The sequence below is a fragment of the Schistosoma mansoni genome (assembly GCF_000237925.1).
Source record: "Schistosoma mansoni, WGS project CABG00000000 data, supercontig 0080, strain Puerto Rico, whole genome shotgun sequence".
In the NCBI taxonomy this organism is placed as follows: Eukaryota; Metazoa; Platyhelminthes; class Trematoda; order Strigeidida; family Schistosomatidae; genus Schistosoma; species Schistosoma mansoni.
This window is the reverse complement of record NW_017386030.1, coordinates 1,183,091-1,210,331: the sequence shown is the minus strand read 5'-3', so window position 1 is coordinate 1,210,331 and position 27,241 is coordinate 1,183,091. Positions and strand designations below refer to the sequence as shown.

The following is a 27,241-nucleotide window of genomic DNA, read 5'->3' as shown; positions in this document are numbered from 1 at the left end:
TCAATCGAATTCCAGCACATCATCAGCATCAGAATTATCTGATTTGTATACTAATTCATCATTAGACTTATTACCAGTAACAACATCTGATTTAACCTTATTAGATCATAATAATAATTATTTAAATACTTCATTAAATTCTATTGGTTTGAATGATACTATTCATAGTAATAATCTATTAAGAAATAATCTACTATGCCACTCTATTCAATCATTACCATTCAATGTAATAGAACAAGAACAATATGATTTACAAGGATTATTTAATGAACATGAAACTTATTCAATATTAAATGATCATTTCTATGATAGATCAACTTCATCATTATCACCATTTGACTTAAATGATGATCATGATAATAATACTACTACTAATACTACTACTACTAGTAGTAGTAGTACTACTACTACTAATACTACTAATACTAATACTACTACTAATACTAATGGATTATTCAATGAAATCCCATCATTAAATGATTTTGATAATGATGAATTATTAGATCCATTAGATTTAACTATACATAATATGAATTCACGTTTAACACATGATTGGTGGTTAAATAATTCTTCTAATGTTACTCAGGATAATTTATCAGAATCAATGACTAATTTTATTAATTCAACATTAAATGAATTAGAAAGGAAAGAACAAGAAGAAGTAGGAGTAAACGATGAAACAGCAGTCGAAAGAGAAACCGATGAAGTACATCAAAGAATTAATGAACAAGAAGATATAAATAGAATTAAATTACATATAAATCCTTTATCGACTGAATTCCTTACAAATGAATTATTATTAAATCAAACATTATCATTATTATCATCGTCATCATCATCATCATCACCAACTGATTTAACAATATTATCACCAAGATTATTATCAATAATGAATCCATTAGATATGATTGAACCGCCCTCATCCACATCATCCACATCCTCTACATCCACATCATCCACATTATCCGCATCATCGACATCATCTTTGTCAATTCCAATAACATGTAAATATTCTAAAACTAATGAAACTAATATGAATAATGAAGAGGATGCATTTTTTCATTATTTAAATAAAACTAAACAAAATATTAATGATTCCATTTCTATGAATAATATCAATGATCCTAATGATATACAACAAGAGAATATAAATAATAATACTAATCAAATAGACCAGATACAAAATCAACATTGGATTGATCATAAAATGAATTTAGATGATCTTGATCATATTTTAGGACTTAATTAATGATAAACTATAAACTAATGATTTGTCAGATATAAGTAGTATATTATCCATAGGGCGAAAATAAAAACAATCTATGATCCATTGCCTTCCTTTATGTAACATTACTTTATTATTATTATTACTGTCTATGTGACTGAATCATTCATTCCTAAATCATTTGTAAACAGAGTTATATAACTTTCAATTCCAAAATGATAGTAGGTAAGAAAAGGTAGGTAAATAAGTGAATAAATAAGATAGTATATCATTGAATGGAAGATTAGATAATATCAATGTTCTAGTATTAAATGATATCAATGACCTTTGTTACGTGCTTTATTTTATAATTCACTTATTGTTACTTTATAAGCCAATAAGTAAAAATAATCTTCATAGTACCCCCCCCCCAAAAAAAAAAATTTTTTTCAAGTTTAGGATTTTACTACTTAATTACCCCCCCAAAAAATTTCTTCTATAATATATATTGACAGGTATATAAAAAAAAAACATGTTTCCTATTTACAAGAAAAAAAAGAGAAAAAAGAGAAAACAAAAAAAAGAAAAAGCAAATAAATAAATAAAATTTACAATCCTTAAAATGTATTTTTGAATTTTAAAAGAAATACGATCTTTGTTTCTATGTGTGCATGTGTGTGTGTGTATGTGCGTGTAAATTTGTATATATATGTGTGTGTATGTGCATGAGTGACTGAGTGAGTGTGTGAATATGAAATAGATCTATTCTTATAGTCACCATAGTTGTTTGTAATTGTTATATTATCCATGTAATTTGTTTTGTTTTTTTTTATTTTTTTTCTTTTTTGATTGTTTACAAAAAAAGGAATCCCTTATTATTATTATTATTATTATTATTATTATTATTAATATAATTAATTATCTTCTATAATATTCAATGAATAAGATGAATTAATTTCATTAATTTGTATTGATAATAATTAAATATTTGATTATTTTTGATGGTTGCTGGGAGACAACAACATTAAATTACACACACACAGAGAGAGACAGAGTCCTGTGTACTACTTGTGAACTATTTATTACTTCAGATAAACTATGATTTGAATAATTTCATAAAGATTCTCATAAAAACATAAATGAAATCTATAGGAAACATTTTGAATAAATCTATATCTATATATCCTTGAAATGAAAGTTCTAGTCATTATCTTTTATTTTATTGTCTGATTTGTTAGATGAATTCTAGTAGTATCCCACCCTTCAAATGCCCTGGTATGACCGACAGTGTTCTGAAACAATCGTACTTTTACTCTTGAAAAATTAAATATCATAAAGCAGTTCACAATGAAAGAATGTATTGAAAAGTATAAGATAATACCAAGATCAAGGTTTCGTAGAAGAATGCAACTGTGTTACTGTGATCAATTTCCTGAGACACAACATATCTTCTACCCTGAACCAGTGAAATTTACACTTGTCAACAGGACTTAGTCTAACCGTCAGCGACTATGTTCGTTCACCCATTGCCTACTATGACAACCATATCCAGATGATGTTAAGACATTAAGAGTAACATGAAAATGGTGAAAATATTATAGAGCTTGAAGATAACCTAGACATATAACCCAATTAGTTTGACGTTTAACAAAAGTTAATCAATGATACTAAGTGTATTATGGTTATAAAGAATTGACTCAATATATTTGTGATAACGTTATATTTCCTACTTTAATGATTCATAGAGATACAATGTTTATTATTATTATTATCTTGAAATGGATAAATACCCAAGATTATTCTACAGTTGCTTCAACAATATTTGAAACCCTCTTGAGCAATATATAAAGCATTAAACTAGAATGTTATTTCACTTCGCATTTGTGTTTATTAACTTATTCTTAATTATTTTGATACAAAAAAATGGCAAACTAAGATAGAAAGTAACCAAGGAGATAATATGAGTTAAAATTTACTGAGAAATTGTTTATTTATCAGAATTACAATACATTAATAAAAAAGTAAAAAAAGTAAATATTTTAAAATTTTAGTAACAACAATGTCGTAAACTTTATAAGCAAAGATGGATACTAGTCAGCAGTGGAATTCAGGATGTGCGTTTCGTCCTACTCAGGACTCGTCAACTAAATGTACCTGCATCTCAGTGTTGATGTTCACTTTAGGACTCGAATCCAGTACCGTTCTCTTCAAACTCCATTGCTTTACCCACTTAGCTAATTAATTCTAATAGTCACCTGTTTGTGCAATAAGGTGAAGTTATATTCACTTGGTGAATATAGCTGACGGGTCCCAAATAGGACGAAACACACATCCAGGATTTCACTACTAGCCAATATCCCTTTTTGCACATAAAGCCTCTGACTTCAGGCAATATCGAGGCAGTCCTCACAAGGTGCACATATACCAACAAGAGACTGATCATTTGCAGTCCTAAATAACAATGGGAAGATTCAAACAAATAATACCAATTGAATTTAAACTTCAACCCGTTACATAAGCAAGTGGCTATCAAGACTGAATTGAATTCATACAGTAAATACTTCATTTGCGAAATATCAATCAATAGTCTAAGACTTCATTGTTCTATTATCGCACACTTCTTTTTGATCTCCTTTAACATTTTACCTTCAGATATTTCATTCTCGTTTAGTGATACATGCTACTTATATTTATCGATATCCGTAGCACACATTACAGTACTTTATCTCTTCTTATAAAACATTCTTTATTGTGTTCCTACTGCTAACTTATCAATATATATTCTTTTTTTCAACAGTTTGTAAACAAAACACTAAAGAGAGGATATTTTACTATCTATTTATTTATCTAAACATATAAATATTGGTACATGGAGGTACTAGATATATGTGGTCCGCAAAAATCTCATTTGATTTGTGTGAGGGCTGTAACACTGTCCACGTGCCCAAACTGAAGCGGGTGGTTTTCTTACTGAGCCACACCCAGAGCCTTTGACCTAAAGATCTGATCCACAAGGCAGTGGAGCATCGTAAGGAGATGCAGTCCCATGGTAGCCGGTGACCAACGATTGGTTCATACTCCATTTGTTCCTTCAAGATACTGGAGCCCATGTTCACCATTAGTTTGGAATGAGGGTTTTCCAACTCCCGTAAGTGGACTATGCGTGTCCACCAACTCGGTTAAAGCACCGGACATTTGCTTTTTGTCCTGTCAATTTCGTAAACAACACCGGTGCCGCTCTTCATCTTCCCTTAAACCTTAAGATTAAAATTGCTTCATAACTTTCTTCCTTCCTATACTATATCCTTATACACAACCTTACGTTTATATATTACCATCACTAAATTAACTACTATTATGAATCCGGTGTTCATCTTGTTGTGCTGTTGAGGTATGGCAACTTGGACCGATGCATAAATGTGCCTGGTCCTACGTTGTAACTGACTGACTGACTGACCGGTGCCACGAGAAGGCAGTGAGTAGGACTTCCCTGTTAGAGGTTATATACGTGTGGCCATGTGAGAGCATTTTCGGAGGAACAGTGGACTCGCCCTACTCTCGGCCCTACCAGGGCATTTGATGGCTGGATATTTTACACTGTAATATCAACATCAATAATCAATATTTCAATAATTCATCTAATTTAATTTGTATCTATTATGTTGGGATAGTGTATCCAATGAATTTTATGACCTTAGATATTAAATGAATAAATAACACCATAATTCAAATTATAATTTTGTATATATTAAGTGCAAAAGTTATTTGTGTTATTATTCATCCATATCAACCAAATATATATAAGAAGAGAGAAAGAACTAAACTCTTGTTTGTATATTACTAAACAAAACTTATGCAGAAAAATAAACAAATCTCCAAGTATCCCTAAATGGTTCGTTGTTAAGCACAACAGAAAGTGAAATCTCTATATCTACACCTACCTATCTACCTACCCAGCTACCTACCTACCCACCTATCTACATACATACATAGATACATACACACACAGAGAGAGGGCTATGGTGATTTAAACAATAAACTTGAAAAAATTTTTCATAATTATGAATTAATAATTAGTGGAATAAAAGTGAGATTATCAAAAAAAATGGAATAAACAAACAAAAAATAGGACAGCAACAACTTAAACATCATTGTAGTTAGATTATATAACAAGAATATTGAAAATTGCCTAGTGAAGAATATGCGTTTATAGAATGAATCAAGTTAAACACACTTTATAGGTTTTTCAATTCATTGTTTTATGGTAATTATAGTGTTAAAGGGAGGGAGGGAGGGGAGGGAGGGGAAGGGGTTTAAGATTATTTAAACTAAATGAGATAAATCAGATTTCGAATATGATTAAAAAAGAAACAACAACTTATTCAATCATTTGTTGTTATCACTTTGAAAAATTCATTTCATTCAATATTACAATTGAATGAATTTTGATGGAGTTTTGTTCTTTGAGCTGGATGGTTTGATCGTGGAGCTTTCATTGTCTTTCTGAACGATATCATCAACACAAACTTAGAGGTAGAAGTGAAGTGTTTGAATCTATCCAAATGTAGTTCAAAGTTTGTGATGTACACCTCGATTTTGATTAGTTCTTGTTGAGTTTGAATCTGTCATTGAACCACATGTGGAGAAATTCAAACACTTCACTTCTACCCTTAAGTTTGTGCTGATGATATCGTTCAGAGAATGATGAAAGCTCCACGACTCAACCATCCAGCTCAGAGAACAAAATTCCATCAAAATAATCTACCTGAGCTACAAATCTTCTCCACCATTCTGATGAATTGAAGATGTTTGCCGATTATGAAATTTGAATGGATTTTTTTACAACATAAACAGTTATTTAAAACCAAAAAAGTATTAGATATATGGTTTGTTCTAGTATAAAACTCCTCCATTAGTACATAACTACTATCCCATTTGTTATATCCCGAAGAGATATATATGAATGGTAACTTCTGAGGACTATTTGTGGACGAATATGATATGTATATTTCCTATTGTATAATTGTTAAGTAACTAAACTACTCATATTCATGTTCCTTTCATTGTGAGCTTCATTTTGACCTATAGACTACTACTATACGACTTACCGTTCTTCAGTTATACCCAGTCTATTAATTACTGTCCCCCCACATTCACAACCACTTTTGGCTAAATATTGTACAAATGTTATTTCCTATTTTATGGTACGATGTAATCAGTCTGTTTGGTATATAAACTCAGTATATTTGAAATACAATGATTCATACCACAGAGGCTTTTATTGATGTTCTGGTCTTAACTGGCTCGGGTAGGCAGAAAGCAGGACCGACAAGTACTCTAGACTGTTCTTATGGGTTTCGTGTGTCACTGGTCCGATCGATAATTCATTGTATTCTAATTGGCGGGTATTATCATGTTATACTTTAAGAGGGCACCCAGGCAAGCCAAAAGTTATAACACCATAGAGAATGAGACTCCAATAATTTTAGGTATTATGTCAAGCACATAATATTTAGATCATTAGGTCAATATTCAATGAACTGCTTGATCTAATAAAAAGAAGTCACTTATTAAATAATTACAAATTATTTTACGGCTCTGGGTTTTAAGTGATCTGTCACATCCCGCTTACGGAATTCGAATCTAGGACCTAAAGGTCTCGAGCTCGAACCCGTAACCTCTAGATCACTGAATCGTCATCGCTGAGGAGTCCCATCCTAGGACGAAACGGCCGTCCAGTGCTTCCAGGTTTTCTATGATTATCTAACTTTAATTGACTCATGAATTCAACTACTAGATTAGTATGATAAGTACAAACCTCCTTTCTGAAAGATATATTTGGCAAAGAATTAATGAAATCAAAACCAGGCAGCGGTTTGTAGTATACACTATACCATCATGGTTAATAATAAGTTTACGTTACATTTGCGGCCTATGCTCCTCCACGAGGGGTAACAGGCGTAAGTAAGTGAGTAAGTAAGTAAGTAAGTACATTTGCATACTTTTCGATGACTAGTCGATATGACTATATAGAATGTTGTTTTCAATAAAAGAGTAGTTACCTTAAAATGTCTATATCAATAACCAGTAAACCGTTTTTATTTTATTGACTATGGAACTCATCCATATGGCTCCATAATAGTCGGTCTCTGGAACCATGATAAGGTCACAAAAACCCTCTCAGCCTCGACCACATAGCTTCAATATTGTTTGTGTGTACTCCGGTTGTGTACGTTTATCATTTTTATTGTGGATATGTCCCCACAACACTCATACCACTGAACAGGTGAAGCTTCAGTAGCATCTACGATTATTGCAGCCAATGTTACTGATGCTTTTATAATACATTTTGCGGCAATTACTATAATATGCCTTAGTCCCAATCTCGATCGAGCAATAAAGGTTCCTATGCTAGCAAACGTCTTCCTTCAACATATATTACATCAAAGGACAATATCACGTTAGTCCGCACAAGGTCTACAACTAACACGCAATCACAAATACAGCAACTTCTTAGTAGTCTTATTTGTTGTAGCCGCTTAATTGTTAAGTCTTCTCTAAAATTCTCTGTGAGCCGATCGTACATGAGCATCGGGTACTGAAATTGGCACTGTGACCTTGAAATCTCTCAAACGCTTCTGGTTGGCTCGTCCATAAATTATAGTCTCGTCATCTATCTTCGTATTGAGTACGATATCATTCAACTACCACTAGATTGTAATTCAGTTATTCACAATGAGAGCTCAAATTAAATTGATAAAAAGAGATTTTTGATATTATTTCTTTCACTCCCATGAAGATATGACCACGCATTATCTTCCGCGGCTCCTTGTTATGATCACAGGAATAGCACTTGTAAGAACCAGTTTTGAAAATTAACAGTAAACTACTCTCACTAATGAAGAATCAACGTCAAGTTTGTAATTAAATCAATTTCGAAGGAAATTAGCTTAAGAAATGAGCAGGAAAATTTTCATTCCATTACGCACAGAAAAATCAGCTAATCATAAACTAACGAATGGTAAATAAGAGATAAAGCTTTTCTAGAGACATTCTTGTCATAGCTCTTCACACTACTTATATTTTGCAAGTAATTTGTAATCATATAGCAAAGGAACTTTGTCCGGCTTTCTGATTATGCAACGTTGTAACTTAGTTGACGAATTCAACCTGCTGAATAAGCTTAGAAAAGTCAAATGCTGTTCCAAAGCCATATGGTGAAAAAGTGTAGCCGGTGTTTTTTTCTGAATAAGTAAATTGGTCACCAACATTCTCCTACCCATTCTGTTCTGGGTTTTCCTTTCTAGTTCTTTCCAGTTGTTGTTCATTCTTATCATATCTGTTTCCATTTCGACCGTTGCTGCTACCTTGACATGGTGGTCGGGCTGGCCTATCGTCATGAACCAATCAAGCTATACTGGCTGCAACAATCGTTCCTCAAGGTTCTACCATGCCAGACAGGTCGGTTGAAGAGCGGTAAGACTAAAAGCAGCAAACCCAAGGTCCGAAGGCGAAGTCGTACTGCTAACGGTAAAGTGTTTCCTCCACACAACCAACATAACAGCGATGCTGCCTTCCCACAAGGAGGGGTGAGGTTACAAAAGGTCGACCCTAAAAATGCATACCTCGCCTTATCCCACGGATTTCCATCTCCGGCGGTAAGGTCCCAACAAGTACAGAGCTAACACAAAAACTACCCACAAAAAGGTCGTGGGTGACCGACCTCAAGCAGTTGTCCCTTGGGCACTGCGGTCACGCTCTCAAGTCATTAAGACTACTTCTAATCCAATTTCCTTTACAGATACCTCCAGAAGAACCCATCCACGGTGTGAGCAACCGGGAAGTGTTAAATGCCCTCATACCTTTGACAGCATTTAAGATCACTGTATTCAAAATCAATCTCCCTCTTCAATTCCTATTATTCCTCTTATCTCTGCTTTTAACACTAAACTTCCTCTTTCGGCTTCTTCCTCAAGTGTCACTATGGCCAACGATTCTAGTGCACGAAACACTGTCCCAGTTCTATTAAAACCTCGCTCCAAACTACACATTGGAGCCTTCAACGTACACACTCTATGTTAAATCGGTCAGCAGACCTCCCTGGCTAAAATCCTAGAATCTCGTACGATTGATGTATGCTGTGTCTCCGAAACACGCATACAGGATCCTACTGTGATCATTCACTTGACCTCACCTCTCCAAAATGAACAGCCGACGAAATACACCCTCCGTGTATCTGGCAACTTGATGGCTAGTTCTTGTGGAATCGCAGGTGTAGGCATAGCACTTAGTAAGAGGGTAGAACAAGCACTATTAGAACGGATCCCCGTTAACAGTCGCCCGTGTGCAGTCCGGCCGAATGGCTTCATAAAAACTCGGAAGGATAAGAACATACGTCGTGGCATCAGTGCTTGAAGTCACTAAACACTTTTTATCTTCTCTTAAACCTTGAAATTAAAATCGCTTCATACCTGTCTTCCTTCCTATACTATATCCTTATACACAACCTTTCTTTTATATATTACCATCACTAAATTAACTACTATTATGAATCCGGTGTTCATCTTGTTGTGCTGTTGAGGTATGGCAACTTGGACCGATGCATAAATGTGCCTGGTCCTACGTTGTAGCTGACTGACTGCCATCTTACCAAAATCACAACCGACATGTCTGTTTGGGTTAATTAAGATAAGCATAAACGTAAGTTTTATTCATTAACATTCGGCTGCTTCCAGTGACTTTCGAAACATAATCTTGGTTTCCGTTTATCTATAGAGCAGACCGACTGAACTTTTAGAAAGCATACATTGTTGAATAAATGTAATGGAGGAACATGACAGAAAATCATACATTGTAAATAATCAATTCAATCATGCATTTCGAATGACTTCAAAACACTTAGAAGAACATACAATGAACTTAGGACTTTATATTAGTTGATATTCAAAAACAAACACCCAAACCTATGGAGTGTACTATGACCAGATACATTTCACAAGAATTTAATAGAAAGCCATAAATATTAGCTTTAGCCAAGTTTATGTGTAATATCACGTATCCTCAACCACTACCTACCTCCAAGGGTTATGTTGGTAAATGCAGGGATTGGTTGAAAGGAACCTAGAAACCTCAAAACAAAACATAGCATCAATTCATAAATTGACTAGTAGTTCGTCTGAGCCATATTAGTAAGTGCAGATATCTCGGTTGGGGTCCTTGCGATTGTCGTAACCAGTAGTTAGGAAATTTAGGTAACTTGGCTTGGAATTAGTTAATATAACGTAGATGTATTTGCTGTTTGTTTACCCCTTGGACTACGTGTTTCAAAATCATCTCCCTTTTCCTTTCTATGAACTTATGTTTTCTCGAAGTATATTTCTATCAACAAAGTTTTCTACAACTATGGTGTGGGCTACTTATATCCACACAAGTAGTATATAACGATGGTCGGGTATTGAATGGATTTCACTAGAAGATTGATAAGGAAAGAACGCGAACGGAACGCAGTTGGTATGAAAATGCATGAACAATGAAATCAGAGAAGATGGACTGATATTTACATAAGAAACAGTCAAGATTGAGACAATCGATTGATAGTTGGCAAATTAACTGTTTACTGTATGGCTGTCAGATGTTAGTGAGATAGCCTGTAATTTTCGTGTCAAATACATTTGATTGTCCCTATCCGTATTCTTGTTCAATATACTACCACTGATACTACTAATCTGGTATTTCCCTGTGCTGTGATGTGGCAACTTAGGCCGATATACACATATGCCAGGTTCTTTATTATGGTGAACTGACTATCTGTAGAAGGGATATCATCGGTCGAAAATGACTGTACTATATCACGAATTAATTCACAACTGGAAAATGATAGCAAACAAATTCCTACTAAGTTGTAGAGTTGTGATTTTGAGTTGTTTAATCGCGTTAAAGTACAGAACCACAGATTATTATAATTAATCAGTTAACTTGAACCGTTTTTCCATTACCCAAGATGGTAATTTGTCTACTTACAACTTAAATATCTTTGAAAATGACATTCTTTGAATATTTGCAGATGGAATTTAGTGTTTTTAGATGATGTAAGACTAAGGTCCAGTAATGAATCACATATTCGAACTTTAATCAGCCTACTTCAAAGTTTTAATATACTTCACTGAGTAATTCTGAATTGATATTTAGTAAAATAAGCTATACTTAGTTATTAAGTTGAATACACAAACGTCGGAGTCTGCTACTGATGTGTACACTTCCTAGCCTTAACCGGCTACTTGAGCGAGAAGATTAGGATTGAGCATAAAGCTTTCATTGTCTGATCGGACTAAATATATATACATCTCATTCATAAATAAATACGTTTCCTCCATAAAATGAACCCACAGTTTTAACCCATAGTATATGTCTATTTTCTCAGAAAGTTAAGCAAAAACGTAGCCAATCAGAACCTCTCAATCTTCATTGACCAACATTACTATAAGGGTAATTGGGAGTTTTATACGCTTTTTTGCCTTATAAGAGTGAAAAATATGGAGTATACTTCATCCTATTGCTCCGCAAGAGATTTGCTATGGTGCCCACTATCTTTATATTTCAGTTGGGTATACTGAATTAATGTAATATAAATTTGTGTCTAGTCACAAAAAGATGCCCAGGCTTCAGACACTAATCAATCTGCACACATTGGCATGTATAGTTATTGATAGACGAAACTATTTACGCGGTTATTGGATTGCGAATTCATCCTTTGCTTCGTCAGTCGTTTCTGACCAGTTAATTAATTAAGTAGGGAGTACAGACTCTTGTATACTCTACTGTGAGCTACATACAACTTCAGTTAAGTGAGGGCTAAAGATACGACGTGGCTGCCTAAACGGAAGTCGATGAAGCTATGTTAGAACCTAAGATCCATCAGTTAAAAGCCAAGTATTTTAACTACTAAACCTACGAAAATTAGTTATTTAGTTAACTGGAAATCAAGGCTCGCTTTTCATCCTCTCAATTTCGTAACCAACACCGGTACCACGAGAAGGCAGTGAGTAGGACTTCCCTGACAAAGGCTATATACGCGTAGCCATATGAGAGCATTGTCTAATAATAATAAAAAAAAAACCCAAAAACAAACAAACAAACAAAACAGACTACTTGACAAATGTGCAATATACATGAAATTGTTATTCATGTGTACTATATATATATATATATATGTACATTTTCTTTCTTTATTTCTTTATTTATATTCAATTACATCTGTGTATTTCTTTTCGTGGTACGTTTTTGTTTTCGTGTTATTTTTTGTTTTGGTTTTGATGAAATTATGGATGGTTTACGATGACGATGGCGGTTTTTTGGACCAAAATGTTTTGGTAAAATTGATAATGATTTATGATGAATTTTATTTTTAGTTAAATCGAATTTCTTTCCTTTATTATTATCATGAATTTGAGACTTTTTAGATATAGTTGAATGACATGACTTGGGGGATAATATAGATTTAGTCTTTTTGAACTTCTTGTCAATATTCATTGTGAATAATTGTGATGGTGATGATGTTTCTGTGGTTTTAGATTGAAGCATCTAATTTGAAGGGGAGGGGGAAGGAAATAAATTAAGAAAAAAAAGAACATAAAATGAAGAACTATATGCATATATATTAATTGTAGACAAAAGAAAGTTGAGATGAATTAATAGGATAGAAATTTCTAACTAATTCATGCTGTATCAGAAGGGGGTTTTGTGGAAATTATTAGTAATTTTAATAGTTGAGATCATGAATCAATTGAAGCTAGACCACCATGGAAAACGAGGGAGCCTTGGATGACCGTTTCGTCCTATTATGGGACTCCTCAGAAGTGCACATCCACGATCTCGCCTTGCGAGATTCTAAACCCAGGACCTATCATTCTTGCGCGCGAATGCTTAACTATTAGACCACTGAGCCGGCATCCAACGGTGTTAATGTCTAACTTCAACCAATCCACGAAGTTGAGCAACCATTCACCAATGTCTCCAGTGAGTTGATATCTCCCAATAGACCTGGTTGAACTCCACTGGTTACTGCTTCTCATTAGAACTCCAGGAAATACCTCATGAAGCCAGTCACTAGTGAGTATATGATCATTATCAGAAGCAGGTTTTGTGGAGATTTTAGTCATGTTACATAGTTTAAATCATGAGATAATTGAAGCTAAACCACCATGGAAAACCTGGAAGCACTAGACGGCTGTTTTTTTCCTATTTTGGGACTCCTCAGCAGTGCTTCCAAGCTTTCCATGGTAGTCTAGCTTCAATTGACTCATGATTTCAACTATATATAATATTTCATGTTGTGACTAGCCTTAAATCGGAACATATTAATAATATTAATCTATTCTCAACCAATCAGAATTAAGAGAAGAATTGAGAAGATACTAGGAGGTTCTTACGTAAATTCCATAGAAACTTTTAATACTTTTATGATTGGATGTTTGTTGTTTGAGTTATTGGAATATATATACATATATACAGTGTTCACTCTGATGTTTATTGTGATTTGATAAGATTAGAGTGAAGTATAGTGTTCAAGAAATACTGGACAACAAAAAGACATAATAGACGATCTACCTGATTCATTCTACTTTAAGACTCTCTTCAATTTAATAATATTGTATTTACTAAGAAACTACAAGAGTTTTTGAGTCCGATTGCTGGTGGTAGGGTCCTAAGTGATTAATACCAATAAACTTTTACACTAAGATGAAATAATCTCTCAATGATTTAAGTGAAATGGTAGTCTGTGGACAAAATGGCTTAGTCATCGAACATTCATTATCTTTATAGAAAGTATCGTGAACAGAAACGTTAGAGCTATTCAACTTCCTCCGCAATTGATTGACAGTTTGTTTTGATCATTTATTTGGATCATTCACCTCTCAGACATAGTTTTTGACTTTCTATCAATTATGCTATTTCTAAGTAGTTGATAAACTATTTCAATGTTTGTTGTCGGCTGACCTGGACCTAGATAGCAAGCTTTTAAAGATTGTCTGATCTTATTTATGACCGTCGTTCACAATTTCAACATTCTCCTAGCTGAAGATGTATCCACAATTGTCCAGAAGCATTGTTATGAACAATGATATATCTTGGAACTTGAAATCTGATCGATATCTAATTAAGCGAAGATGAAGAGAGAGGTTACTTTGTCTGACATAGTGTTTTCTAGAATTAAAGCTGTTGATTTTATAGATGATGTACGGCTTGCCTTCTTTTGTCCTTTCCTTTTTTTAGTTTGTCCACTTATTATTGAAGTAAGCGCTGATGATGATGCAATATTCTAGATAGATAGTGATAGCTTCATGATTAAACCACCCAGTTTGAAAAGCACAATTTCGCCAAAATCATTATCCTGAGCTACGAACCTTCTCCATATCATCTCAAGTTATCCAGTATCCTTTGATTTTAAATGGTTCCACAGTCTGTCACTCAATCGCAACATCTAACTTTACGTTGAACATTCTTCATAAGCAATGCTACATGTGTAGTTACTATTGTGTGTATGGAGTAGTGGAAAAGTAGCTAAGGTACCCGACTTTTAGTCACTAAGTCACTGGTTTGAACTCCTCTCCAGCGACCTCGGTTTGCAAAACCAGATAGTACCAATCAACCTCACACTTGTGTTGTTGTTCCAACAATCGAAGAAATCACCATGGCTATCAGACAGATAAAGAATGAGAGAGCATCAAGATGTGACAACATACCAGTTGAAGCGCTGGTTGGACATAGAAGTAACTGGAACGATGCTCCACACTCTATTCAGGAAGATTTGGGAAGAGGGACAAGTGCCGACAGACTGGAAACAAGGATACTTCATCAATATACCACAGAAAGGAGAACTGAGAAAGTTTAAGAACTCAGCTACAGAGGCACCGTACTACTATCGCTATCAGGAAAAGTTCAACAGAGTGTTGTTGAACCGAATGAAAGATTCAGTAGACATTCAACCTCGAGATCAACAGACCATATTCTTTAAGGATCAGTCGTTTACAGACCAAATAAAGACATTAGGGATCATTGTTGAATAATCAATTGAATGGAACTCGTCACTATACATAAACTTCCTTGAGTATGAGAAAGCGTTTGTTAGAATGCATAGGAGGACTTTATGGAAACCTCATCGACACTATGATGTACCTGAAAAGATAGTTAACATCATACGGAATTCTCTCGACAGACTACAGTGCAAAGCGATGCATGGAGGACAACTGACAGACGCATTTCAACTAAGGACTGGTTTCGGACAAAGTCGTTTACTCTCTCTCCCTTTATCTTTCTTCTGGTGGTTGACTGGATTATGAGGATCTACATATCTCAGGGGAAGCACGGAATACAATGGATAGCTTTTATGTAACTAGAAGATTTGGACTTTGCAGATGATTTAACTCTTTTATTCAGAGCTACAACTAAAAACAACTTAAACCACTGAGTTTCGCCATCTCTCTAGGATATCAACCGATGAGTCATGGTGAACAAGAAGATACTAGTCCTATAAGGCTTTTATTTCATACATCTACATGTATTAAACTGATTGCCTCCCACATTTTCCCTCTAATCCCAAAATTAGTACCACCCTGCAGCTCCGTTATAGGGGTGTGGCCCCCTAAGAAAACCACCTGCTTCAGTCTGGGCACCTGAGCAGTATCACAGCCCTCACACAAATCGAATGAGATTTGTGAGGCGCATATGTATCTAGTGCTTCCTTGTACCAATATTTATGTGTTTAAATAAATAAATAATAATGATAAATAATGGACAATATGAAAACTACTGGAATGGATGGATGATACAATCGGCTCAAAACATTAGTGTATCAATGAAATACCACATAACATTAAGTACCACATAGTATGAAGATTTACATAAACTTCTCCAACTTACCATACATTTTTCTGCTCTTTTCTGTTTTAATTGTAAGGCTCTCATATTTTCCACTGAAAATTCAACAATTGGTCTCTATTGAACAGAATAAAAAAGAACGAACAAAGAAAAGAGAGAAGAGATGTAAACAATTATTCTTATAATAGGACAATTTTTTAATATTAGATATCAGTACTCATCACAGAACGTCAAGACAGTCCTACTGTATGGGACTGAGACTTTGAGAACTATCACAAATATCATCAAAATAGTACAAGTATTTATAAACGATTGTCTATCCGAGAATCTCCAGATTCGTTGGTCGGATACCATTGGGAACGGTCTACTGTGGGAGAGGACAAACCAACTTCGATCTGAAGAGGAAATTAGGAAAAGACGATGGAAGTGGATAGGACACACATTTCGAAAATCATCAAACTGCATCACGAAGCAAGCGCTAACCTGGGATCCTGAAGGGAAACTAAAAAGAAGAAAACCAAAGAACATCCTGTTTCGAGAATTGGAAGCAGACATCAAAAGGATCAATAACAACTAGAAACAAGTGGAAAGAATCGTCTAGGACAGAATTCGATGGATAATGCTGATAGGTGGCCTATGTTCCTCCACGGGGGGTAACAGGCGTAAGTAAGCCAATCATACTTAGTAACATTTTCTTGTTTATTAGAATCACAACTCTTTACTAGCAATATCGTTTACATCATTAAAGTATAAAGTTTTTTCATAAAACTGACCGAATTTTCAATATCAACTATAGGTGCTGATGATAAATTAATGAAAATATTTAATTAGCTTGTATGGTATAACTAGTAGGTGGACTAATCTATGTATTTTTAAAAACTTAGGATGGTAAATACAAATCTTGACAATTACTGATATTCCTGTAATATGTGGGTCTCTATATTGAAACTATCATAAATACATTATAAGCAGAAAAGGATGGTGGCTAGTAGTGGAATCCAAGATGCGCGTTTCATCCTCTTTAGGACTCTTCAGCTGGATGTACTTGTATCCCCACCAATACAAAAATGAAGGACCATAAGTACAATTTTTCTAATTTGTAAATCACTTATGAAATTTCATCTTATTCAGAAGGATGATATTCAATAGTTATTTGTGTATTTTGTATTTATTTATTTAAACACAAATATTGGTACAAGGGAGCATCAAATATATATTCGCCACACAAATCTCATTTGATTCGTGTGAGGGCTGTGATACTGCCCAGGTGCCCAAACTGAAGTAGGTGGTTTTCTTAGGGGACCACACTCCGAGCCTTTGACCGAAAGATCTGATCCACAAGGCAGTGGCGCACCGTAAGGAGATGAAGTCCCATGGTAGCCGGTTACCAACGATTGATTCATACGCCATTTGTTTCCTCAAGAAACTGAAGCCCATGTGCACCATTGGTTTGGAATCAGGGTTTTCTAACTCCCCTAGGTGAACTTTCCGTGTCCACCAACCCGGTTAAAGCTTTGGACATTCGCTTTTCGTCCTCTCAATTTCGTGAACAACAGTAATGCCACGAGAAGGCAGTGAGTAGGACTTTCCTGTCAGAGGCTTTATACGTGTGGCCGTGTGAGAGCATTTCCGGAGGGACAGCGGACTCTCCCCACTCTCGGCCGTACGAGAGCATTTGAGGGCTTGTTTTGATCATCTTATTGAATAGTTGATAATTGGTGATAGTTTTTAAACTTCTTTTTCTTCTACATATATAATCAATAGGGTTTAGTTTGGAAATAAATAAAGCCTATGTTGATTTTGTTCACATTATCCCATAGATTGTATCTTTTGATAATATCACTTTACAAAACAATTCCATTTTGATTCACACAACTTAATGATCTCATCTTATTGTATAATGACTTTGATATTTAGATTAATTAGTTAGGTTAACTCAAAGCGGTTTTATGTAAGTAGTACTATTGGACACAACTTTAATAATTCTAATGGTTAAATGTTTGCCGAGAGATATATGTAGATTCTAAGTTAGGTCTCTGGTAAGATAAGAGGTTACCCGAACAAAATAGTCAACTTAAATAAAAGAACTAGCAGAGACAAAAAAAACCACAAATACAACCAGCCACAAACAAGGCTTTCAGAAAAAACTGACCTACGACTCACTTCTACATGAGTCAAGCACTGATAATGTTGCCTAGAAAGACAATTTAAAACTTCTCAATTAAATCATGTAGTAATTTAGAGAGACCAACAACACTAAAAGGCTTATGTACTCCACTTCGAAATGAAGTACATAAGGTAAGATTCGATACCAAGACCTAATTGGATGAAAATCGGGTACTTCAATGAATTTCGATAATGTAATAAGAAGACGAAGATTATCAGAACTATGTGATATTTTAGCGCAATACATTTCGAACAATCTGATCACACATATACTTGTTAAGAACATTTATATATAAAAATAAAAGGTCAACTAGGCTGGTAATAAGGTTAAGAAATAGACAAGGATAATAATGATAAAATAATGTGAAAACAACTTGACACCTAATCACTCTGGATAATAAGCATTTATTACCAGGGTAGGTTTAAGGAGAGAACAAACTGTTTTTGAATACACAAAGGGGGTTTGAATTTTCGTATGGCTAAGGCTTCAATAAACCTCAGTATACGCCCTTTTACACTTTTAAACAACACAACAAAAGCTGAGTTAAGATCAATCTTATGACCTGTTTCGATTATATGTTTAGCAACAGAGGATGATGGATGTTTATCCTCTACTCTTATTGGGTCATTCGACTGTATTTGTTTTTGCAACCATTTCGGTACATGTTCACCCACCCTAATTATCAGATCACGATTGCTCCTCCCTATGTATGTGTGACCACACACACATTTAAATTGGTAAACGCAGTGGGATGTGACACAATCGTTTTCATGTCGTCTAGGCTTTGAATGAAGCATGGACCTTGTTCTTTCTTTGATCATGACCTTTGCTGCACAATATGTTTTGTTGATGACTGATTTAAGCCTTTGTTTCAGTAAAAGGCTATTTGAATCACCTCTAAATGGTAAGGTGATGTAAACAGGCTTTTTCTCTACCAAGGCTACAGCAGGTCTCGCTGTGCCCATAACTTTCCATCTATTGATAAATTTAGGTGGATAACCATTCCCGATTAATGTCATGGTTAACATCTTAACATCGTCATAAATAGCGTCGTTTGTGCAAATACGACGAAGCCTGTTAAAAAGGCACTTTACCAAACCACGTTTGTATTGCACAGGGCAATAACTATAGTAACTAAGATATTGACCCGTCCACGTCGGTTTTCGAAAAATGGATCGTTTTATTGAGCCATCTTCTCGTCTGCTTAGAAGTACATCTAGGAAGGGGAGTTGGTCGTTCTTCTCCTCTTCGCATGAAAGACTGATATGGTTTTGGATAGTGTTAAATTTATTCAAAAGGCAGTTTATGTCTTCCATTCTTTCGCCAATTACTAAGATGGAAGACATAAACTGCCTATTGAATAAATTTAACACTATCCAAAACCATATCAGTCTTTCATGCGAAGAGGAGAAGAACGACCAACTCCCCTTCCTAGATGTAGTGGTTTACAAGTCTTGATCAAAACATTAGAGATTACATGATATACAATTCACTTAATCATCTGACTATTTAACAGAGAACCAAAATGAAGCCAGAACAAGGTTTTATTAAAAGACAGAAAGGGAGATGTCAGTAAGTGAAATCATAGATCAATTCTTATATACATATAAATGAACAAATCAAATGAAATAGCATACTATACAATATAGGATGATTAACTAACTCGATTACTAGGTGGGAATGCATTTGGATTATTATTTAAACCATGTAATACATTTAATGCATTTTCATGATTATTAAATGCAACAAATCCATAACCAAGTGAACGATATTGTTGCCTGCCCGGTTGAAGATTACGCATAATACGACACTGATGATAGGATTACAAAGTAAAAAACAAAAAGAAAGAGAACAATATATACCATAAAAACAATTTTGTAAATGTATAGCATAAAAATAAACCATTCTTGTTAATGGTAAATAATCTTATATATATTCAGTTGAGTTGTAAACACAGAGTGGATTCCAATCGGTAGATCAGAGGGTAAATAACAACTAGATCTACGTGGTTTTGACATGAGATGTTTAAAACAATACTATAGGTCTATATGCTTAGCTCTTTGACTACTAATTGTCTGTTATAAGATCCCTCTCGAAATGCTCTCACATGGCCACGCGTATAAAGCCTCTGACAGGAAAGTCCTACTCACTGCCTTCTCGTGGCATTACTGTTGTTCACGAAATTGAGAGGACGAAAAGCGAATGTCCAAAGCTTTAACCGGGTTGGTGGACACGGAAAGTTCACCTAGGGGAGTTAGAAAACCCTGATTCCAAACCAATGGTGCACATGGGCTTCAGTTTCTTGAGGAAACAAATGGCGTATGAATCAATCGTTGGTAACCGGCTACCATGGGACTTCATCTCCTTACGGTGCGCCACTGCCTTGTGGATCAGATCTTTCGGTCAAAGGCTCGGAGTGTGGTCCCCTAAGAAAACCACCTACTTCAGTTTGGGCACCTGGGCAGTATCACAGCCCTCACACGAATCAAATGAGATTTGTGTGGCGAATATATATTTGATGCTCCCTTGTACCAATATTTGTTTAAATAAATAAATAAATAAAACTATGCTATTCATCTCGTTAATTTTATCCCATGGTGCCAATATGGTATGGAAAAGTAGGCTAACGCAAATTTGTGTCAGATTGTACGCTAATTATGACTGATTGAGAGTTTTGTATAAGGGGTAAAGACACAGCCCAGCTCCCTGAACAGAATTTAATGGAGTGTGGTTCGAACCTGCAATATAGTGATTAGTGATTGAGAATCTTGACAACTAAGGCACTGAATACATGCAGATTTCATTACTGGATCACGAGTCCAGATCTCACTCTTACCCCATTTATTATCTCCTGTACTGGCACAGCATGCGTGTGTTAAAGTATAATACATAACCTTGTACTTAGTTATCGTCCAATAACAACTATCAGTGAATATATAAGAAAACGCCAAACGTATGAGCAAATCAAACCTTACAAATTGACCATAACAATACTTAAATAAGAATACACCACTCATATATTCTAATCGTACTCACTTCTGAAATTTGGCGGTCCGTACCTTTCTTTAGAAATTTCATGCAAGCAGACTTTAAGTCATCATCTGACACATGTAAGGGTAGATTACGTAAACATAATCGAACATCACTAATAAAATAATTTGGATCCGTTAGCTTTTTCTTTTTCTCTCGTAATAATGCATCCCTTCTAGCTAAATCTTCTTTGCTTAAACCTTCGGCTTCAGATGACCCAGGACGAATAACTATATGAGAAAAGTAGAAAATAATAAAACGTAAAACAAATATTTTGGTTCAAGAAATGATAGAGAGGGAAGAAATCGTGTAGGGACAATGTATGTCAATCTTTAAATTCTTCCTACTATTCACTGTTGTGAATCAAGTTTGAAAGGATTCCCTTCTTATGCATAGTTCATAATACGGACTGATCGTGGACAAGTATTGAAAACCAGTAAGCATTAAACAATTATTTTATCCTGAAAGTGGAACAACTCAGCAGTGCACATCCACGAAAGCACGGGAGATTGAATTCGGTATCTTCGGGCCTCGCGCTAAGTGGTTAACTTTTAGCCACATTGTAAGCGTAGAAGATAGTGACACTAACTGATTGCCAAAGCATAGCAGAATCCTACTAATAAATAACTGGAAAGATATGAATCAGTCAATCACAACGTAGAACTTCGTATGTACGTACATCAGTTCGAGTTGCCATACCACATTAACACAGAGATGCAGTTGTTGATTCAAATCCCACAGTAATGTGAAAGATTAGGGTTTGAAGATGTTATACAAGGAGTATAATACAATGAAATAAACTTGAAAAAAGAAAAAAGATAGAGACATAAAGAATTCAGAAGATTAGAATTTGGGAGAACACAATGAGTGGATGCACCTTCGCCACTGCAAACGATTTTGAGCCATGTCACTCATGGTCTCTAACCATCGGTTGTTATCATCTCGCGGATCCCAACCAGGTAGTCTACACCTGCCAACATGGCTCAGTCCACTTGTCAGTGACTTCATGGACTTGTGCCACGGATACATCGGAAATAATCAATCTGTAGAAGTTGTATTATTAAAGTGATTATCATTATATGAAACGAATTTAGATGATTTAAAATATGTATATACAATAAGATTATCCACTTACTTCCAATAGATGCTAAATGCAAATTGCGGCCCTTTTGCTTCATAGCGTCTGCAGGGCCTACAAAACCTTCTGAATCATTTTCTTCATGTTTTCTTTTTCGTAGATTTTGTGCCTCTGTTCTAGAAACAGCAATCGTTATGTTTAAAGTTCGATTTTCCAAAGAAAATTGATGAGCATTCTAAATAAAAATAGATCAGCTGTATTATGGAATCGAGTATATTTCTTATTAAGTATAATATATTACATAATAACTTATCAATGAAACATAATCTTTTTCAACTAACCTCAGGTTTATCAGATTGTTGTAAGACATTTGATGCATCCTCAACATTTACAAACTTTACAAAAGCTGTACCACGGGAATGTTGTGTTGCTGGATCTTTAACTACTTTTGCGAATTCTAGTGGTCCGAACTGTGAAAAAAATTTGTACAACGCATCTTCTTCCACATCAAAGGATAGATTCCTGAAATAATACATGTACAGAGCGATTTAACCGGTATTAATGACAATTATTTTTAACACCATACTTTGAAGAAAATGCAAGTTAACAAAACAGCAACTGAAGTAAAAGAAGTTAGTTCAGAAAGAGCGGAATATCAACCGAAGTAATCATGACTTGTCCTTGAGTACAAGAAGGCGTGAAGATTATTGAAGCTAGTTTATGATGCACAACTACAAGAGTACCACTTCATACCTATTTCACTCACTTGAGATCCCACCAGGTATGACTTACGAAGCTCCTCGTCTCTCTTGGACTGAGTCTTCACGCACAATGATGATGTCGGTCAAATGACTTTTCTCCCATCTCTAAGGAGAAGTGGTCATGCAGTCATCTTATTCAAGTTTATAACTGAGATGGCCTGTCAAACAGTTGCTCCCGCCCAGCCTAACATATGGAAGGCAAACATAGAGGCAATAAACTCTGCAGCATCGGCTAAAGACTGGATGATTGACTCAGGGGCATCAGTAGAAGAGGCCTGGACTTATTTCAGGCAGATATACAGTCAGGTAACTCAACCATATATGCCCTGGACAGTTCCAAAGAAGAAGCACGGCCATCCCTGAATATGCCGGGATATTTGACGTTTATTAAGGCAAAAGAAGTGTTGGGACGTTGCTATCAGCCTTGACACAGCAAGTACTATGGAACGCTACAGATCGGTAAGAAGTAAGTATATGCTTAAAATCCGGGAATCTCAGAGAAAATATGAAATGCGGGTGGCACAATCTGCAATCAAGCAGCCTAAGAGACTATTCCCATACTAAAGCAACAGAATAAGGACGCAGCATTGGATTCCGACTAAGTAAAGACAAATAAACTTATCAGTCTTTTGAAAGGATCGCTACTACAGCGCCACAAAATAAATTTTTCTGTGGAAAGTATACACCATGCGTGGGAAGATGCAAATAAGTCAGTCATTATCAACTTATGTTGCCACATTATACCAGCACGGTAACAATTATTAAGATTTATGCAGGAGTGGTCGAAAAAGTAACAGTATCAGTGGTACCAGAAAAGGCTGGGTACAGGAAATACGACTGAAGAAAACGAATTTGCTGAATGAAAGGCACATTCGGTTAAGATAATTCCTCGGATCTCAATCCAGCAGCTTACACCTATGAACATTCCCAGTCACAGTTCATGAATCTATTAGATGTTTGATCTAGCTCACCGTTCTTCCCTTAGCTTTCTCACAACGCATTTCTACACTGTCAAATATAACAAGTCCAGTTAGGCTGTTGAGCATATAAAGTGCAAACCCATTACCTCAGTTTATAAAGATTCAAAATCTCACCAACCTATCTACAATCTCTATGTAGTACTCTGTGACTAACATCATTTCTTATTCAGTGGTCCGAACAAACCCAAGTAGTGCTTCACAGATATATATGATTTCATGCTATTAACCTACTTTTATTTTTAGAAAATGAAACGTTTATAATTTAAAGTTTAATTTTTTTGAGCCACTGTAGTTTGGATTTTATGATGTTCTAGAAACTCTGATAACGGTATTGACTTTACAGGCTGCATACATGTAAGCAAAGCGCTAAGCTGTGTGAAGTTAGGACCTTTAGTTAATTATCCTAACGTAAAACAAGCATTTTCGACATGATACGAACTGTAAAAACAAGTGTTACCCCAAAGGATGTGTTTAGGATTCATACATCACAACGCATATCAGTTCGTGATGGAAACTCCAACCCTAGTAGATAATCCTAACTCCCAATATCAAATTCAAACCCTACTTCGATATCTGCACCATGACTTTCCTCGTTGCTCATCAGTTCAGTAGCATACTCTAGGTTAACTACGGTAGTTATAGGCATGATTAATGCTGACACCCCAGTGTTGAGCATGTAGGAACAAAGTTAGAGACGAATCTTTCCAAACTTTCTAACAATGAGCGCTTAAATACTTAGACCTTCTGTGCAATTTCTCCAAAATTCTCCATAGCGGCTTCCTCGAAAAACACAAAATTTCCCCCAAAAATAGGGAGATTGCAAAATTTCCAAAGAGCTTTACCTTTACATGGATTAACACAGGTTCACCGACTTACTATGCTCACTACTGAAGACTGGAATGTATTGTCTCCTGTGTTTACTTTAGAGTAAAGTCTTGACGCAACAAATTTGTGGAATATCAGGAAAGGACTTTTCTATGAATTAGTGATGTTTCATGTCTAGAGATGAAATACGCCTATGGGAGTATCTGAGCATATTATCATGCTGTTCAGTCTTCAGTAATAAGGATAGTAGGTTGATGAACCTGTATTAATCTGGGCAGATTGCCTTTCAGTGAAGGTCCAGCTTCTCCTTGAAAATGTTCACTGACGGGGCCGATACCACTTGTTCGGGTAATGCGTTCCAGTCATTGACCGCTCGATGAGAAAAACGGGACCCCACCTTTATTTTATTAGATCGTGATTTGTGAACCTTCTTGCTATGACCTCGGAGATTATTAGTGCTGGAGAGAGTAGGAAGATAAGACATATTACCACCCAAATAATAATTAAAGATACGAAATGCCGGTATAAGGTGGTGAGTAATTATGACTTTATCACCCAAAAACGTCCTCCATGTCGACAAATATATTTCGTTTAGTTTGGTAGTTTTCATTGTATTTTAAGCGACAGAACAAGATGAATATTACCTGATAAATATCGTTCTACCTTCTGAAGTATCGGACCCCATGGGACTTTAGATACCCTTGAGGTGTTCTCAAGGACGTTCACGGATAATGTAACGTAATTTTTTGCTAGGTTTACACGCATTCTAAAGTACATTCCATTCTGAGTGTAGAAGTATAAGTGAAAAAAAGCTAGAAAGACAAGTAACAGCCAAAACATTTGGGAAACTGAATCGTTAAGCACATTGAATGCAAACAGTTCAAATGGTTCAAATGGTTGTGGACGGAATAGAAGAAGCTTTCGCTTAACGGGCTTCCGTGTCTAGTAGCAGTGAATCACTAATACCTCCAGCCAGGAACCTTAGGTATATCAACGATCACAGAGGGAAAAAAGAAGTTGGTAAACCATAATGAGATATCATCTTTAGTCCTTAAGCATACGTCAAGTTTCCCCTTAAAGGACTCCTGTGAAGTCGCTTGGACTAGCTCAGTCGGCAGCGAATTCCAGCACTTGACAACTCTTTAGGCGTAGAAGTTGTGTCTACAGTCCGTTCTTCTGTGTTGGGTCTCTAGTTTCTGGGTGTTACCCCTTAGGGTTGGATCGTGACTAAGCCTAAGTAGATGTTTAAGGGGATGACTAAGATACTGTGAGCCATTAGAAGGTCACCTCTAAGACACCTATACTCCAAGGGGTGAAGGTTGAGTGATTGGAGGCGCTCTTCATAAGGGTTGAATTCGAGTTACTCCCAATGGAGCATAGGCCGCCGACTAGCATTCGCCAACCCACTCTGTCCTGGGCCTTCCTTTCTAGTTCTATCCAACTTTCGTTCATTCTTCTCATGTCTGTCTCTATTTCTCGGTGTAATGTGTTCTTTGGTCTTCCTCTTCTCCTTTGACCTTCAGGATTCCATGTGAGGGCTTGTGTTGTGACGCAATTGGGTGCTTTCCTCAAAGTGTGCCCAATCCACTTCCAGAACTTCTTCCTGATTTCTTCCTCCTCTGGAATCTGGTTTGTTGTCTCCCACAGTAACTTGTTGCTGATAGTGTCTGGCCATCGGATCCGAAGTATTGTGCGTTGACAACTGTTAATAAACACTTGTATCTTCTGGATAATGGCTTTCGTAGTTCTCCACGTCTCCGCCCATACAGTAGAATTGTCTTGACATTTGTATTGAAAATTCTGATCTTGGTGTTGGTTGACGATTTTCTTGAGTTAAAGATGTTCTTCAGTTGTAAATATGCTGCTCTTGCTTTGCCAATCCGTGTCTTGACAGCTGCATCAGATCCACCGTGTTCATCAATGATGCTGCCCAGATATGTAAGGGTTTCCACATCCTCCAAAGCTTCTCCAACAAGTGTAATTCGATTGGTGCATGTTGTATTGTATCGGAGAGTCTTGTTTTTCCCTTTGTGTATATTGGGACCTACTGTTGCTGAGGTTGCCGCTACACTGGTTGTCTTCTCCTGCATTTGTTGTTGCATGTATGATAGAAGAGCCAAATCATCTGTGAATTCTAAATCGTCCAGCTGAATTCTAGCTGTCCACTGTATTCCAATATAATACGTAGAGTTGCGATTTGGTCAGTACACGATCTATCCTTACGAAATCCAGCTTGTTGATCTCGAAGTTGGGCGTCTACGGAGTCCCTCATTCTGTTTAACAATACCCTGGTGAAGACTTTTCCTGGAATTGAGAGAA

The 27,241-nt window shown here is 35.7% G+C and overlaps 1 protein-coding gene across 1 annotated transcript; it reads right to left on the bottom strand.

Moving 5' to 3' along the window:
• Positions 1-25,607, bottom strand: Smp_133470 (ribonucleoprotein-related; the record flags this gene model as incomplete). Its single annotated transcript, XM_018790516.1, has 9 exons — positions 1-96; positions 862-1,028; positions 12,538-12,784; positions 16,124-16,198; positions 19,912-20,058; positions 21,285-21,508; positions 22,414-22,591; positions 22,698-22,878; positions 25,567-25,607. The coding sequence occupies 9 exons, from the start codon at positions 25,605-25,607 to the stop codon at positions 1-3; spliced, it is 1,356 nt and encodes a 451-aa protein (XP_018646245.1).
• Positions 25,608-27,241: the final 1,634 nt, after the last annotated feature.